Source organism: Protobothrops mucrosquamatus, unplaced genomic scaffold (genome assembly GCF_001527695.2).
Source record: "Protobothrops mucrosquamatus isolate PMUCROS unplaced genomic scaffold, P.Mucros_1.0 scaffold_6, whole genome shotgun sequence".
Classification (NCBI taxonomy): domain Eukaryota; kingdom Metazoa; phylum Chordata; class Lepidosauria; order Squamata; family Viperidae; genus Protobothrops; species Protobothrops mucrosquamatus.
The window spans coordinates 306259-324778 of record NW_015386082.1 but is presented as its reverse complement, the minus strand read 5'-3'; the positions used below and the strand labels follow the sequence as shown (position 1 = coordinate 324778).

The 18520-nt window shown below is 37.2% G+C and overlaps 1 protein-coding gene across 2 annotated transcripts in view; it reads right to left on the bottom strand.

Moving 5' to 3' along the window:
* The window catches only part of GMDS (GDP-mannose 4,6-dehydratase), a gene marked incomplete at its 3' end in the record, with an annotated part of 261160 nt that extends 245144 nt beyond the window's left edge, over positions 1-16016 (bottom strand). Inside the window, 1 exon segment of one of the 2 annotated variants that reach the window (XM_015813767.1) lies at positions 15785-16016. In XM_015813767.1, coding sequence (XP_015669253.1) covers positions 15785-15829 — 45 coding nt within the window. In that variant the 5' untranslated portion in view covers positions 15830-16016. 2 annotated transcript variants of the gene reach the window in all.
* Between the last annotated feature and the right edge of the window lie 2504 nt (positions 16017-18520).

Here is an 18520-nt window from a genome sequence, read left to right as displayed (position 1 = left end):
CTTATCTGAAAAGTAGGAGAATCTTATGTGCAGGACAAGTAATTTGAATAAAACGAAATGTTCTTTTTAGTATAATATAGTACTAGATAATTATAAATTCTATTACACATTTCTATTTCCAGGTGAGAACAACAAATTTATCATCTCATAAGTTTTCATAAATTGCAGTCCACTTTTGAATTTCCAATCCTTAAGAGAGCATATTTTATTTATAAAAGAACTGGTTCATTGATGAACAAACTAGTCTATGGACATTTTTAACCATGCCACAAATTCATTTATATATCTTATACACAATTTCATTTAGACATTCATAATACACCTAAGCATAATAGATTTGAGAACTCAAGATGGAAGATACAAATTTACATTTAATATAATAGCTCTATATTAATAAGCAAATGTTTTTCTGCAATAATAATGAAGTCAAAGTTTAGAAATTTTAGAGATTCTTTAAAAATCATTTGCATAGAAGTAAAGCAAACTAAATATTGTTAAGTAAAATATTTCAATCTCCTATGCTCAAGACTGAAACAAGTTTACTTGGAACCAAGTTATACTAACATCAGTGGAATTAATTTGTGAATACTCATATTTAGAACTAGCGTTTCTTAGTGCTTTCCTTTCATCTAGAAGGAGATGTTAGAGAAACATTGTATTTAATGGCATGCAACTGAACACCTAAAAATAGTAGAATAAAATAATACATATGTCCTGTTACTCTTTCTGCTTGTTTTAAATAGCAGAAGATTTACATAAAAGGACATAACTTTGTAACGTTATATCTTGATTAATGCTGTGTTTTAATTCATACTTCAGCCCTTCCTTTAATTTACAAACCACTAATAACAATTTTATTCAAGTTTTAAAAACTGTATTAATAACTGGAAAAAGTGGCAATCTGCTATTAAATACTCGCATCACGACTCCCAATCCCCAATTTCACCTTATGAATATAAACCTCCTAATACATGCCTGCACTATACATTACATCCTTATGCAAATCCAGCAAAAAGTCATCTTTGACTCATATCCTACTTCCTTGTCAACAGCACAGAAAAAAACCAAAGGCTTTCATTCAGCATATCTTAAAACATAGGCTGTTTAACTCTCCAGAAAACGTAGCTGATTTGTATTTTGTATACTTAAATACATCTAACCCAGTTCTAAAGAAATTAGCTTTCTAAGAGGAAATAGATCTTAATTGTCTAGACTGTGAATTTGAAACAAACTTTGCCTCTATTTTTGTTTTTAAAAGGTCAGAATAATTTTCTGTTGCAGAGAAACACAGCTATTTTGCTCTTAACACTGAATATCATGTCAGATCTGAACTACTCATAAAGTATATTTTCTTGCTGTTCATAATTATGCATTAATGTATTTAATAATTATGCATTAATGTATTTAATTGTTTGTTTTTCCAGCTACCTATCCAAAACATTAAGACTTCCCTTCTCATGCCAATACAGTATATTATACAGCAGTGTGAATGAAAACCTTAAAAATGATCCCAAAGAGCAGTGTAGTAAATACTTAAGAGAAAACTTTTATAAAATGTTTTATAGATGGCATTTGGATCCTCAAAAATTGTCTCGTATGTATCCTAACTTACAACCTAAATGTTGGAGATGTGGAAATTTAGATGCAACTTATTTTCATGTGTGGTGGACTTGTAGGATGGTTAAAGCATTTTGGATAAAGATTTGGTGGAATATTCAAAATGTCTTTAAGAAAAAGATAAAGTTTAAGCNTTATTATTATTATTATTATTATTATTATTATTATTATTATTATTATTAAAGTTGTCCAAAGACTTCCCCAGTCATCTAGTCACACAATTTCCTGACTTGGTGGCTAGGAAGGCCAGCACCACCATAATGGTTTTGGCCAAGAGAGAAGAGAGAGCCACTAACAAAACGATGCTGAAGATTATTTGTCTCAGAAGGCAGGCGGCTCTCCTTGGCTGGCCAATGAAGAGAGAGGAAGACAAGAAGGAAAGTAGGAGGGAAATGAGGAGCAAGTAGGACAGATCTTGGTTGTTGGCTTTGACTACTGGAGTTTCCAGGTGCTTAATGAAAATGTTTAAAACAAAGTTGGTGCTCAAAGAGAAAAGTAAAGCAAAGGAAGTAAGCATGATCCCCAAATCGTCTGCATAGGAGAGGAAGGTTTTCATCTTAGGAACACATTGATTCCAGTCCTTGTTAGATCGCTGGTCCTCAGGACATTTCAAACAATGCTCAGCATCTGCAAAAAAGAAATGCAGCACCCACATTTTCAGTAGTGTGGAAATGGCTAAAGATTAAAGAAAATTATGTTGTGCTGCATTTTGTTCTAATTTGTCTGTTATTGAGGAGCTTTGTTTACACTGAGTGTGGGGAATCGCTAAGAGAATGAATTTGAGAAATTGGAAAAGTATTTTTATTTCAGATGTTAAGGATTGGATTGATGACTTGTGTTAATTAGGAAGAAAAGGCATTTTCTCCCACCAAGCAAAAGATAATGAAATCTATTTACCATTGGCTCTGGTTTCACTGTTGTCTATATCAGATGAGGTTTCTTCTCTTTGATTTGAAATGTTCATCTGCTGTTTAATATTTGATGTAGAGTTGATATATCTAGATTGTTTTATATTTCTTATTATTTTCTGTTTTCTTTATTCTTTATTATTGATGTGCTTCTTTTTAAAAAATTTGTTACATGTGTTTTATGTTTTATGGTACTTCAGTTGAGGGGGGATGTTTTGTATTTGGGCATAATTTTTCAAAATATTATAAAACAATTTTTCAACGCTCTACCCCAGTGATGGCGAACCTTTTAGAGACTGAGTGCCCAAACTGCAACCCAAAACCCACTTATGCATCGTCGGATGCCAGGTGGGTGTGGCCCATTGGGTGGGCGTGGCTGCGGTGGTAACAGCAGACTGAGTGGGACTGAAAAGTTCAATCAATCAATTCCAACTTTGCAAGATCTTTTTTTTTCCCATGAGAAGTTGAAATTGACTGATTGATTGAACCTTTTTTTTTTTTACACAGCGGCGGAGGCCTAAAGCAAAAAGGTTTTATAAAACCCAGCTGAAGGCCTAGGACTGGGGCAATGGTGCGCATGCCCACAGAGAGGGCTCTGAGTGCCGCCTCTGGCACCCGTGCTATAGGTTCGCCACCACTGCTCTACCCACACTCTTTCAGTGGGAGAGAACATTCCCTTCTTTTGTAATTGTGGAAAAAATGTGGGATAACCTTAGAACCAATTAAACTGGTAGAAATCATTGTGGTTATTAAAATTAAGAAGACATGGAGAACTTTTCCCTCTGGAGTCACCCACCTTCCTGAGTGGAGATGGTCCCTTCTGCACAAGGAACACAACTGTAACAGCAAACTGGCTTCATGGGGTCCAGCAGCCTGACAAATCCAGGCAGGCAACTATCCATACACTGAGGACTTGGCAGGAGCTGAAAATGAAGAAAAGGAACATTCAGTGAAATAGGTGGAGCTGATGTCCCTAAGAAAGGAGACCTAAAAAAGGGAAAGCTCCAAACAAACTACTGGATTTAAACAAGCAGAACTGAAAGAACCATAAGAGAAGATGGCAAAAAAAAGCGTTTAACCCCTGTGATTCTTTTGTGGGCATTTGGAAGAGGGTGCTCTGAAGCAGCCACAGAGTTTTTCTGATGGCTTTTTTCCTTCAGCTAGAATTCTTGTCTCATATTATTCCCATCCTTTCCTACTAAAGGCATGGCTGCTTTTCAGTTGGCAGCCTTATGTGATGTACTGCCAGCTGTCTTCTGGAGAGTTTCAACAATGGATATGGGGAGAGAAAGATATATACTGGTTTGGAGAAGATGGATAGATTATATAGAAAAGAAATATGGAACTAAAAAGTTTCATTTGGTTTTTGAGTAATTTGTGATTGTTAATGTAGTATATTTTATTAAAATTAAATAGTTTGTAAATTACTACAAATTATACAGTCAAATCTTCTCTCGATTTCCTACAATATCTTAACAATTAAATTCCTATTATATTAAATTCTGTCTTATATTAATAACATAACATTTGGGACACACATCGAGACCCTTCAGCCCCCCTTCCCTCCCCCCACCCCTTCCCACCCCATACTCCCTCCACCCCTCAATATAACATTAAAATTTAAAAATTTTCAATAAAAAAAAAATCCAACTTAACTTCATTGAACGTACTTGAGATTGTTTTGTAGCTCATTTAGAAATTGAACTTATTCTAACTTTTTTTAATAAACTTAATTTCTCATTTTGTGGGGAGTGGATAAATGACAAGAGTGATTAGGAAGCATAATCTCAGCAGAATATAAATTATATGCCGATATCTTATTTGTGCATATACTTGCACAAATGGCTACCTATACATTTATGTTTAAAAGAAAGAATAGGTTAAGGAATGCTAAGAGGCTGTTCTTTCTCATCATTTCATTATTTTTAACACAGAGGTAGTGGTGGAATTCAAATGCCTGAACAACTGGTTCTCTTATTCGATGCAGGCCTGGGCCTCTGAGGCTAGAACAGACTTCCAGAAGTGGCATCCATGCACTTCCGGTGGGCCGTTCTAGGCCTGGGAGGCCTCCTCCAGGCCTTTGAGGCCTAGAACGGACTTCCGGAAGTGGCATCCACACACTTCCGGTAGGACATTCTAGGCCTGGGAAGCCTCCTCCAGGCCTCCGAGGCCTAGACTGGACTTCTGGAAGCCAGCCAGTTCTCCAAATGCAGCAAAATTTAGCTACTGGTTCTACCAAACCGGTGCGAATTGGCTGAATCCCACCACTGCACAAAAGTTATACTTAAAACAATGATATGAAGATATATACAGTATTTTAATCCAAGACTGTAAACAGTTAAGTCCATTTTATGTGAAACATAATAGTATTCCTCTACTATAACATTATCAGAGCCAGTTTGGCCTAGTGGTTAAGACAACAGGCTGGAAAACAGGAAACCATGACTTCAAGTCCCATCTTAACCACGAAAACCAGTTGGGTGACTTTGGCCCAGTCACAGACTCTCAGCCCAACCCACCTCACAGAGTTGTTATTGTAGGGGAAATAGGAGAGGGAAAGCACATTGGATATGTTCGCCACTTTGCATTATTTATAAAAATAAAAAAGGCAGGATACAAAATAATAAATAAATCAGATACTATTCTGACCTAAGTATTTGCCCCCTCACATCTAGCAAGAGACAACTTTCAAGAAACAGGATCAAGTGTAAGCCAACAAACTTCAGTCTAACTTGGAGAGATTACTATATTACCATTTCTTAAACCAATGCTTCCCAAACCTGAGTGAGTCACTCAAAATTGGGTAAAAGTGTTTTTTCTCTGGGCAACAACACCATTACCCAATCATAACAGGAGCCAATTTTGACTAGCGTTGAAGGCATCAGGCTAGAAACCAGGAGACTATGAGTTCTAAACCTGCTTTAGGCCTGAAAGCCAGTTGGGTGCCTTTGGGTTGTTGTTGTTGAGGAGAAAATAGAAGGTAGTCCTCGATTTACAACAGTATGTTTAGTGACTGTTCAAAGTTACAACAGCACTAAAAAATGTGATTTATGACGACCTTTGCAGCATCCTCATGATCATGTGATCAAAATTCAGATGCTTGGCAACTGGTTCATATTTATGAACGCTGCTGTGTCCCAAGGTCATATGATCACCTTTTGACAAGCAAAGTCAATGGGAAAGCCAGATCCGGTTACTAACTTATCAACTGCAGTGATTCACTTAACAACTGTGGCAAGAAAAGTCACAAAATGGGGCAAAAGTCACTTAACAAATGTTTCACTTAACAACAGAAATTTTAGGCTCAATTGTGGTCATAGGTCAAGCACTACCTGTACCTATATTAAGTAAAAAGTACTTTCTGATAAGTGATATTGGGTAATCAAGGAAAAGGCTTGGGAAGCACCAATACCACTGATAAGTGGTATTGGGTAATCAAGGAAAAGGCTTGGGAAGCATTAAACCTTTAATTTGCAACCAGCTAGGTGAGAGTTACCAGTGATCTACAACTTTCATATCTAAGAGAAAGATCTGTATGAGGGTGACTTAGTGGAGAAAAATGTCAGAGCCTCTTTCAAAAATATGATGCAATGCATTAGAGATATAAGCAAGTAACATTTGTTATGAAAACATATACTTGCTGTCTAATGTAAGATAAATAGGATTTTCAAAAGTAGAAAAATACATTAATTGAACTTAGATTCTAGATCCCAGACTAAATGTACATCAAAATTATATCTTATTTATGTAACTGCTATACAGAAAAATACCTTTAGGAACTCTGCATTAGTTTCAAAGAATATACGTTATTTACATTTATATGACTAAAAATATATATGATCTTAAAACTGGTTCTCTCTACCACAACATGTAACATAAATAAAAGTCATTATTTTATGAATACATTACCATTGTTCCATGTGTATGAAAGTTTAATGCTTATTTTCCTTCTCACAGACCCCATAACTAGACTTAAAACGGCTGTCTCTAATAAACCAGACTTAAAAAAAGAAAATATAAATTATGACAAAATGATTTTTCATTCCAATAATAAACAACACTTCCAAAAAAGTTGCAGGATGATATGATATATACACAACAATCTTAATGTACACAGAATGCAGTTTAAAAGTGAGAAATCAAAGAAAGTGAGCCTCAAAACACTCACAATAATTCAACAATGTATCTATTATACAATGCCTGGTAGAAATCTGTCTAGAGTAGCTTAATTACAGGAAGTCAGGCATGAAAGCTCTGGTTTCCGGTTTATGCAGTAATGGTACAAATGTGAAAAAAGGCAGCAATTATAGAAGCATATTTAAAAGAAACTTCTATCATTTTCCTAATGTAGGTAAGTAGCTTTTGATTGATTTGATTTTAATTGTTCTAAGTAAAGGACTCGTGAATGTTGCTTTACTAAAACCCACTGCAGCTTTTTCATGGTCACATAAATTATTTTGTTATTTCCTTTGAACCATTTCTAAACTCATTCTTTCTAAAACAAATAATAATATGTAGAGAGAGGTGGGTGGAGGGAAGGGTGTATATGTGTGTAACTGAGTCTAAACATTTTTGCCTCTTCCTCAGATATTGTTCTGTCTTTGTTTTAGATAGTAAGGACTCATCATATCACTTATTCCCAAAGCACAGGTGGGAGAGAACAAACTCAGTTCCTGGAAATATAAAAGTGCATGAAATACATAGGTTTGGTTTTCAAAATTATATCTGTGTTAAACTCTTGTAATACTAAACAATTATTTATTTTGCATTCATTTATTTCCAAATAAAGGGCCAGAATCAGACTGACTGGTCTGTGAAGGAAGGAGTAATCCCTTTTACAGAGGACAGGTGGTTATCCATTTTGTAGCACTTAAGTCTCTCCCAACTCTCCATACTTTCTTTACCACAGGTATATTGAATTCCACTACTCTGGATGTAATCTAAGATTCCTCATAGCTATATCAGGCAATATATATATTAATTAATCTGGAGAGAGTGAACTTCAAATCTCCACATAACCATACACTTCATGATAACTTTGGATCATGTCTTTCATGCAGTGATGGAATTCAAATACCTGAACTGGTTCTCTGTGTGGATGCCACTTCCAGAAGTATATTCTAGGCCTGGGCCTCTGAGGCTCAGAACGGACTTCCGGAAGTGGCGTCCACGCACTTCGGGTGGACCATTCTGGGCCTGGGAGACCTCCCCCAGGCCTCCGAGGCTCAGAACAGATCTCCAGAAGCAGCATCCACGCACTTCTGGCAGTCTGTTCTACTATAGGTCTTACGAAAAAAGGGCTAGGGCTTCAGCCAGTTCGCCAAAGTCAACAAAAAATTAGCTACAGGTTCTGCAGAACCAGTGCGAACCGGCTGAATCCCTCCACTGCCTTCGTGCACAAAACCTTCATGCGGTTGTGAGAATTCCCAGTAAAAAGGTGAGGTACAAATGCAATAGACAGACAGACAGACAGAAATCTGGATGGATACAATCACAAAATGTTCTTAAGGACAAACCTAGCATTCCCACACAGCATTTCCTCCTTCCTACTATGCATTGTAACTGTAAATATCATTTTGTTCCTTTATTTCTTCTTCTTATTATTATTATTTGGGCACCAATTGCTGAGGTTTCTTGTGATTTACAATAAAAATTAAAAGTAAATATATTAACAGCAGCTAATATCCAAAGCTGAAAGCCTTAAGATCTTTCAAAAAGTGAACAAAGAGGATAGACATCTCAATTCGGCACAGAGACTTCCTTCTAAAGAAGTACAGCAATTACAGGAAAAGCTTGAAGCTGAGCCATCACGAGACAAACCAATGGCAACTGTTGCCCAATCTCTTCAGAGGACCTCAATGAGCAACAGGTAGGAGGGAATGCACTATTTCAGAAGCAGGGAACCAACCCAAATAGGGTAGGGCAATAACTAGCACTTTGTATATTACCCAGAAACAAACTTGCAGACGATTCAAGGTGCAACATCATCTGAAGTCCCATTTAGCTTCCGAATTCTTTAATGGCAGCTTTCTGACACTATTGTAATACAGGACAGGTTATGAATATTAAATAATACTAACTACATTATCAATGCTGGGTAAGATTGGCCAGTGGAGTGCTAAGAGCATTTTCTTCCAGGAAAGGATGCAGTTGACATATTAACCAAAGCTGATACCTGTAGAACACACTCCCTCCTAGCTATTGCCTTGGTCTGGGAAATGGGAGAGTCTTCATTCTCATGGCTAAAGAGAAATTTCCTGAAGACGGGCTCCAGCATGAGTCCAAAAACTTGGAAGATTAAAAACCTCTGGTCCCAGTGACCGACCCAGGTTGGATCTGCAACATTATCCTGGCACAAGTATATTCGCCTTCTTTATTTCTGTTCCTTCTGAGAAAGTTCTATTCAAACCAAGAAAATCTCTCTCTGAATCAAGTTAACTATCACTGGAAGTTAAATACTAGTTTATAAATTGCCCATTTCCAATGTAACCATTATAGTCTTCTGTAGAATAAGTATAATGATAATCCTCTTTAAAGACAAAAATATGCCGTCTTCCTTCATGTATTATGTTTATTTGTTACAGCACCTGGGATGTTAACAAAGAAGGTAAAGAACTCCCTGGCTAAAAGTTACAAGCCAAATTAAATAAGGCTACAGAATACAAATGGTGGAATATCCCTTTTCAGGCAACTTGACAGCAATCTTGAGTGTTATAAACTGAAATCCATCTACTTTAACTATACAAATGGAATGGCAAAATACCTCCTGACTCTGCATTAGAGATGAGATCTAGACTAGCTCAAATGCAAGAATATATACTGGCAAAACCCCATTCATAACAACATTGTTTTAAACTAGTTTCCCATATGTAATTGATTATAAAACATAACATCCTAATAAAAGTTAATAACATTATTTAATGCCTGAGCAGCATTTCTGAAATAATGCAGTCTAACCCAAGGAAGCAAATATTATGGCTTAACCAGTTAAAATCTCCAGCCCCCCGATATGTTTATCACTATACCATTCATAGTCATGAATACAGCAGTCCCTGTTTTGTTAAGGGGAAAAAACCCAAGTTACATATTGAAAAAAAACATACTTATTGATATGCTGACTTGAGAGACGTGGTGGCCCAACCATATTATTACCCTATACATAGCATATACTTCTAAGTTTGGGACATGTCCCAACCAAATCAATTATATCAAATAAATGAAGCACACAGAAGGAAAGTGGAAGCCATCAATGGATTAGGAGACTATGAGACTATTAGGAGACTATATGAGTAGCACAAAGAACATTCACAACCAGAGTGGTATCATGTGATCTCATTGCTTAGCAATGGCAATCTCAGCAGTCTAGGTTGTTCTCATAACCCCAGGTTACTTGGATCATTTAGCACAGGGGTCTTCAAACTTGGTCCTTTTATGACTTGTGGACTTCAACTCCCAGAATTCCTCATCCAGGCATGCTGCCCGAGGATTTCTGGGAGTTGAAGTCCACAAGTTATAAAAGGGCCAAGTTTGAAGATCCCTGATTTAGCAGGAAGAGGTGAGAGACCCACATAAGGAGTGGGGGCAAGGATGCATGGTTGTCACAGGCAGGGATTTATTAGAGAGTGTGGATGGTGGATGGGGATATGGAGTACAAGATCCCTGGAACTTACTCTGTAGTGGGCTTCTTGGGAAAAAGAGTGGCAGGAACACCTTACTGCAGCAACTTGTGACCTTTCTTATCTGCTTCCCCTTTGACTTCTTTGTGGGAAGCTGCAGGAAAGGTCACAAAAGTTGGACAAAACCTCAATAGTATGTCACTGTGAACATAATCACTATGAGTGTCAAAAAGGTCCAAATAGTCAATCAATCGATCAATCAAACAATCAGACAAACAAACAAACAAACAGCTGAACACTGAGCATTTTGCCCTGTGGGGATATAATAACACAAGTCTTGTCAGACATAACTGAGAAAAGATTTGTCCAGATTTTTCAATGAAGAAATAAGATCTTGGGTGAAGCTATTAGAAACCAATGCCATTAATTCTAGAACTGAGTTTCCTGTGTAGTTGTATTAGTATATGTGATGCTTTCAGCATTATATAACTCTCCATGACAATATAGGTTTAGACACCAACTTTTTCTTCCATCCTGCCTCTTCTGTTTTCTATTTTTTTTTAAAGATAACTAAGAGAGAAATTGAGGAGAATGTTCTTGTGGCTTCAGATATGGGCCATGGTGCAGGAAAGATCTTTTACTTGGAATTAATATGCCTTGAGTTTCCATTTGATATTAAAACAAAACAGAAAAAGAAAATTTAATATGAAACATATAATATGGGTACAATATTGATATTACCGGATATGAATATTTTTAAGGACATGTTGGCAGGTTTTAACTCATTTCAGCTTATACAGATTTTTAAATGAATGACAACTGTAGAGTTATCCTGGCTCTTCTTCGGGACTTCAAAATGATAAAAGGATTATAACAAAGAAAAAAAATATCACATCAGTGATTGTATACTTTGGCAAAAAAGTTACTGTCCATTAATACACACTCTTGAGCAGGGGCTCTCACAGTGTAAGCTAACCTTCTGTCTCCAAATAGAAATCTCAATTGATGGTATCCTTGTTCCAAAACTCAGCAAGAAAAAGGAAGAGTAATCTTTTCACTTAAATATTGGTAATTTATATTAGAGAATACTGGCTAATTTTATTATGCCTTCAATTGGTTTTCATATGCAGAATCGCTTAATTGCCTTTTTAATAATAATTTTATTACGTTTATCAAGATGTACAGTAAAATTCAAAAGAAAGCGAAAATGATGGGAAAAAGGGGGAAGAAAAAAGGGAACAGAAAGCAATGTATGGTAAAGAGGGGATAAACAAGAAATATTGACTTCCGACTCTTTTTAGTCTAGTAGAATAAGTAGTAACATTACAGCCTCAACTTTTTTACGTTCACGTACTAGCCCATATCAGTCATTTCTATAACAACAAACTTATCTAATCCTAAAGCCTAAAAGAAAAGTCTCTGATTTTATTTTTATACTAATTTTAAGGAACTTCTGCATTAAAATATGAATCTTACCCAATATTTCTTTCCAACATACATTTAAAATATCTTTGTACTACTTTGACAGTTTTTAGGTGTTAAATACCAATGACACATCATTTTATTAAAAAAATCTTTTAGATTATAATTTAATGTAAATTTTAAACCATTCATCCAATTCGTTTTCCCATGATAGAAGCATTATATTATACCCTAAATTCTTTGCCCATTGCATCATGCAATGGATCACATGTTCATTCTCCAAATTCAATTCCAAGGTTTATAAACTTTGGCAATAACAAGGATCATTTAATTTTCCAGTCTACACATTCATTCCCAAGATAATAAAATACAATCTAGATAATGATGATTACAATTGTTGCAACTGTAATCTGAACTTAGATTGTCCTTAAAAAAAAATAATTTATATTTTCCATAGAGAGACAAAAAGAACACACACCATAGGATAGAATTTTAGATTCCTAATTCACATAGTTTATTTTCATTTAACCAATACATTTAACTAAAAGTAAGGAATTATTCCTTATTTCTTGACTTTCCAAGAATTCCTATGATAATATATTAAGAACTATATATAAGCTCTGCTGAGATAACAACGTTTACCATTCTGTTCAACAGATTTTCCTGGACAGACAGACTTCACATTTATTTGTTATATATAAATCCAGGCATAAGAAAGTGATTTCAGCACCAAGTTGGCACATGAACCCAGGTTTCCCAGATCTCAATTCCAATCTGTAGCCAGATTATTAGACTATTCTAATTTTCAAATTAGGAAATTAGACTCTTGTCCCATTTTTAGCACTTTGGGTCTCAGAAATAATGCTGCTATGAAGGTAAGTCTGTGCAAAAATTTACTTGGAGATAATTCAGTTGTATGTCCAAAATACTCAGCTTTCCAAATTGGATCATCCATTTGATAGTAATCAGTTTAATGATACAAAATAATCCAACAATTCAATAATGTAGTGAAAGACTTTTTCCTGAATTGAATAAACTGTGGCTGAATTTAAAAGTCCAGTTTGGTAATCCAAAGTGAATAACTTCAGAGACCCTGACTGAGTCAGCAACTGAAATCAAATTGAATTTGACTCATTCAGAATAATTCAGATAAACATAAACTAAACAAGTTTGATTATCTGAATAAGAGCAGAATATCGAATATTTGGTTATGTATTCCCTTACCTTCACTTTGGTATATGTAATTCCAAACCATTACATTACTTTCATAACTGCAAACATTTTCCCTAATTGGCTTACAAGGCCTATGTTAGGCATATTTAATATTACTTTTTCCAAATTTGTCCCTATATTGCAGAATAAAACATGGATAGTTTGGTTTAGTTTAGTAGCATTATTAATAAATTATTTAGCCATGCACAAATGACATGAATCGATTTTTACCCTGACACATACAGGTGATCTATGCAATTTAAGTTAGTTGTAACTAGCTAGTTCCACAGCTTTGTAACATCATTTATTAAAAAAAAAAATCAGCCCCATGAAATGCAAGTACAATTTATTTCTCAGTTTGAAGAAGACATCCTGTTGTGCAGTTCATCTGTGAATATGGTGATGGCTCTGCAGTCCCAGTCTGGAAGTGCAGAATTTAGCAGTTATGGCAAACGTATGACACATATGTCCAAGGTGACACACCGCAACATTCTTGGTGACACACTAGCATTCACCAACACCTGAAAACAAATATTCTAGAAAGCACAACCTGCTCTTACAACAGGTTGTGCAAGAATTAGATGTGTTCTCATCTGGCCTCTAGAAATCTCACAGGAGGGCTGTGCTCTTGGCACAGTCACCAGAGCCCCTGAAAATCACACAAGAATATTCTTTAGTGCAGTTTTCAGAGGCTGCAGAGGCAGTCAAAAGTTTTCCAAAGCCACTTTAAGAATGAAGGCTTTGTGTGACCTGGAACTGCTATAGGGGCTTGTCAACAGAAAAAGAACACTCCCTGAAGATAAGCAGGACACAATAGATCCCGGTGAACGCACACATGATTGAACTGTACTTTTTAAAAAAATAAATGAGTATATAAAGAATTGTTTTTCTTTTGTTTTGGATGGGGGTTATGTGTAACATGCCAGCAGAGTTAACTTAGGCATTTTCTGAATTTTTGATATAACTGAGCCTAAAAGATTTATTATTGCAGGACTAGCATAATGGGGGCACTGGAAGTCCATTGTTGCAGTAATTGTTGAAGTCCAACTCTACCTCAAAACAGACAAAGTACAGTGCTTTGTCTCTATTATATCTGTATAGAACATGTCAGTGTCGCCTTTACTAATTCTGTGATACTTCAATAAAGATGCCCATTCTGTACTGCTTTGTAGATGCTTACGTTATTTGCTTTGCTTTGGATGTTTTGTCATTCTATTGTCATTTGACATTAGTTGTGTTTTTTTTATTGTTGTTTGGCCATTAAGTATTCTACTCTGTAAACTGCCTAGAGCAGGCATGTCAAACTCGCAACGCCATGTGACGTTGCACGATGTCACGTATCGGAACTTTTCCCCCATTGCCAGCAATGGGGTGGGCGCAGTTTCGGTGTGATGCATCCGGCCCGTGGGCCGGCAGTTTGACATGCCTAGCCTAGAGTTATGATACAGGCAACATATAACTTTGATCGATTAAATAAATAAATGTTAGAAAAAGAGAACAGGACCAGTTGGCAATTATCATCATTCTCCTTGATTAAACCCAGTTGTCTTTAAGAGAGAGTTGTCTCTCTCTCTTAAACCCAGATGTTGAAATAGATTGTCAAGATATAATTTATCAACTACTTCCTGGATCATTTTGGATCCGCTTATAAATCACAAGGATATGAATAAACTATGCAAAGAAACAAAGGCCACCGCCTATTGCTCAACACTTTACTGGTAGAGCTATCATGGCCCTTTGAACTAATAAAAATGAAGAGCATTTGTCACCTGTTCTTTACATATACTCAGGTCAGCCCTACAGCTGGCAAACAGCAACTCTTCTATTTGCCTTAGGCTGCTTCAGGCTCCTTTAATTCCATAAAAAGAAAAAAAAAACACCTTCCCTCTCATTTTCATAGCAAAACCGCTGTACTCAGCTGCCTATCTGCTCAGCTTTTACAGCCACAGGCTGCTGGTGGCTAGAGAGAGGTCTTAAAGCAGTGTTTCTCAACCTTGACAATGTTAAGGCATGTGGACTTCAACTCCCAGAATTCCACAGCCAGCAATGCTGGCTGTGGAATTCTGGGAGTTGAAGTCCACATGCCTTAAAATTGTCAAGGTTGAGAAACACTGTCTTAAAGGGACAGGGCACCAGCAGTCCAGGTGCTAGCCATTTTGCAGGCAGCCTGTCTGCATATTGAAAATGCACTTTCAAATAGTAAAATATGATCAATTCTGATTACCTATCAAAAACATTCCAGGATGTGACTTCTATAAAATCCTAGTAACTCCTTTAGTAATTACTAAACATGCTACCAAGGAGATGTAACGGTTTTTCCTTCAGATCATCCTATTAAATGAGCAAAAAAACATGACACTTGGGCAATTCCAAGCACAATATACTTAAGGGGAACTTCTCATATTACACATTCTTGTACGGAAGTGGTTCCTCCATATAGGAATTCTTTTACCCTTATATGAAATACAAAAATTGCCCCTTTGCAAATATATACCATTAAAAAAATAAGGCTTTATGAAATGGGACCACGACAACCTGTAAGTTAAAAAAAATAGACTTTTGTATTTAGTAATGCCCATTTTTTGGAATCCTCTGTTAAAAGTATTACAAGTGGGGAAAAAACAGCACATTGAGATGTTTCAAAACAATACATAAATATTGAACTAGATACACAGTCACCATCAAATATCCTTACAATATACCTATGAACAAATGTATTCATTGCCACGGTTGTCCTTAGGAATGCATTGCAGGAAACACCAGGAAGTAAATTCAGCATTTAATATTTTACTGTAAGCTGCCCAGAGTCACTTAGGTGAGGTGGGCAGTGTAAAAATGTGATGGATAAATAGATGGGTGATGGATAAATAAATAATCTGCATAGATCCCCTTTGTCCAGTGATTTCCAAGCACACAATTCCCCCCCCACACACACCCTTTGTCTTGAATAAAGCATGTTATGCAATATTTTCTATAACATTAGATGAAACTAAGTTCAACTATACCTACCTGGCCAGTAATGCCAGTGATGAGAGCTACTTTCTTGGTGCTCATACCTGCACAGGTGTCAACTGCCAATTCGCAGTTGGGGCAGGTGCTTTCCTGCTTCTGAGGATACTCCAGTGCCTTAAGAGGGGAGGGCCTCTAGAAATTCTCTGTTGGGTGCAGAGAAATGGGAGGGAACCTAACAATTGGATGAGCTGTACTTGCAAAGAGGTGTGTCGCCCGGGTACTCTCTAATCAGAGTACCCGGAAAGGGATACTGTCAAGGCGAAACCTCCGTTTAATGGCACTGAAAGAACAGAAATGATAACGAAGGCTTCGAGAATAAGTGGAGAAACCGGGTTGGTGGGTTATGGCTTTAAAAAAAAGGGGGGGGGCAGGTCAGAAAGGAAAGCTTGGCGTTTGCTATTGGTGTGGCCGGGGTTTGGGCTGCATTTCCACGTTCGTTTCGACCCGACTCTCCTGGGTAACTGGGTTATCTTCCCCTGCCCGTCGTTTCCCCCTCGCTTGCTTGCTTGCGACCCGGTGCAGCTCTGCGCCGCTATCTCCGCGCGCGCTCACCCATCCGCACCCGCTCCTCCGTCCCGCCGCGCGCTCAGAGCGTTGGATCGCTTCTATTCTAGGCTCGCGCGCCCCGCGACCAAGAGGGGATGGGGGGGGGGGGAAGAAACGAGCACACAAACGCCACTCAAGTCTTGCAGCCAGCCGGCCTCTCGCTTCCGCTTCTTGAAAACAGCGGCAGAAACTTTTCTACCAGCCAATCAAAAGGCACGGCAAATTTAATGGGGGGGGGGAGATCTTGCCTTTATATATATATATATAATTTATAGGGAAGAGCTCAGCGGTATTTAAAAAAAAAGTGAAAGGGGTCGAGACGAGACGGGAACTCGAGGGGGGGGGGTAGAACAGCTGTGGGAAGCACAGGGAGAAAAAAAAAACTGAAAGGACGGCACGCGCACGGCCGACTGAAGGATGCTTCCGGGTTTGAGCGAGCTGAAGGAAAAGCTGCCCTGCGCGTGGAGCGCATGCGCTCCGGGAAGAAAGTCTTTAGAGAGGGCGCCCCCTACTTAAGGAGGAATGAAGTGCAGCCAGGAAGGACTTCCAAGGATTGATGAAGTGACATCAAGTTGGTGTCGACCCTCGTGGACCTCGTAAATAGAAGTTCTCTCAGATAATCTGTCTTCGGCTCGATGTTGTAATTTTCTCGCTGGTGCATTCACTCCTCTCCGAGCTGAATCCAATCACCTTGCTGCTGGCCATCCTCTTTTTCTCTCTTTCCTTCGTCGTTCCCCAGCATTGTGGACTTCTCCAGGAAACTGGGTCTTTGCATAATGTGCTCAAAATATCATAGTATGTGCCTGATCATTCATGCTTTAAATGAAAATCCTTAATTGATTTGTTCTATGATCCACTTGTTGATTTTCCTGGCTGTCTTCAGTATCCTTAAAAGTCTTGTTTTAGGGCCAGAATTTGAATGCATCTATCTATATGCTTTCTGTCTTGCTTTTAAGTTCACAATTTGAATTTGTAAGATATAAAAGGTAAAACATTGTCTGAACACATCACAATATTGAAATATACTTTCCAAGACTTTGAAGACTACAAATTTCATGAAAGGAAGAAAGTTGCTGTATATAAGCACAATGTGGTAAACCAGAATCGCATTAAGTCTTAGCTTATATTGAGAATCAGTGCACCATGTAATAAGATTTATTTGTTTTAGCATGACATGTTATACAAACGTATTAAGTTGGGATTGCTAATTTTGGCTTTTGATTTAATATTGTTTTTGAAAGGAGTGGGTAAGAAGAAAAAAATGGGAATTATTTAGCAGAGAATAGATAATGGGAAGGGTGAGTCTGATTTCATTCATGAGAAGGTTAAATGGTCTGTTGAGGTTTAAAAGGATGTTACTGCTACATGAGAAAAAAAGGATTTGGCATAGATCTGACTTTTTAGCAGTATGATTAGATATCATCTTGATGCATGAGTAATTTTTATTTATAATACTGTGGCATTGTGCCATGTTTTTAAAGATACTTCTTTGTTTCAATACATAATTCTGCTGTTTGCTGGTATAGAGTCTTATGGTATAACATTTTAGTATGGCACAGGCCAACAATTTCCTTGTATTATTTGTGGAAATAGTTCCAGTATTGTTTTAAATCCTGCTGCCTGATTAATGTAAATAATTTATGACACTCTTGCAATACAATTTGTAACTGATATATTTTTTCCTCAATTGTTAGGGAGTAACAGTAGATTCTTGGGATAGTGGGAGAGTGATTACTCCCAAGTTTCAGAGAATAGTAAGAAGGAACCAATTTGGGGGACTGAAGATTATTAACTAATTTTTTCAGGTCTAAAAAGCAAGGGAAGATGACAGTGTTTGAGCCAAGGGAAATGGAGACGACAAAGGGAAGTTGACCTGACTGAAATTGCATGAAATTGGGTGGGCTGGATGAAGGGATAACAAGCAAAGTCTTGCTACATTAGAAAATCATGAGTAGTAAAGATGGTAATGAAATGGAAAAGACAGATGTTCCTTTCCAGGAATGTTGAGAATAACTAATCTACAATGTAGTGGCCTGGATGTTCAAAAGATAAAGCCAATATTGTCATGTAACACTAATATTTCAGGAGTTACATTGGTTGCCAGTTTATGTCCATGTGAAATTCATAGTGCTGGTTATAATCTTTAAAGTCCTTTAGGGTTTGGAGCTTGTTTTTCTGTAAGACTCC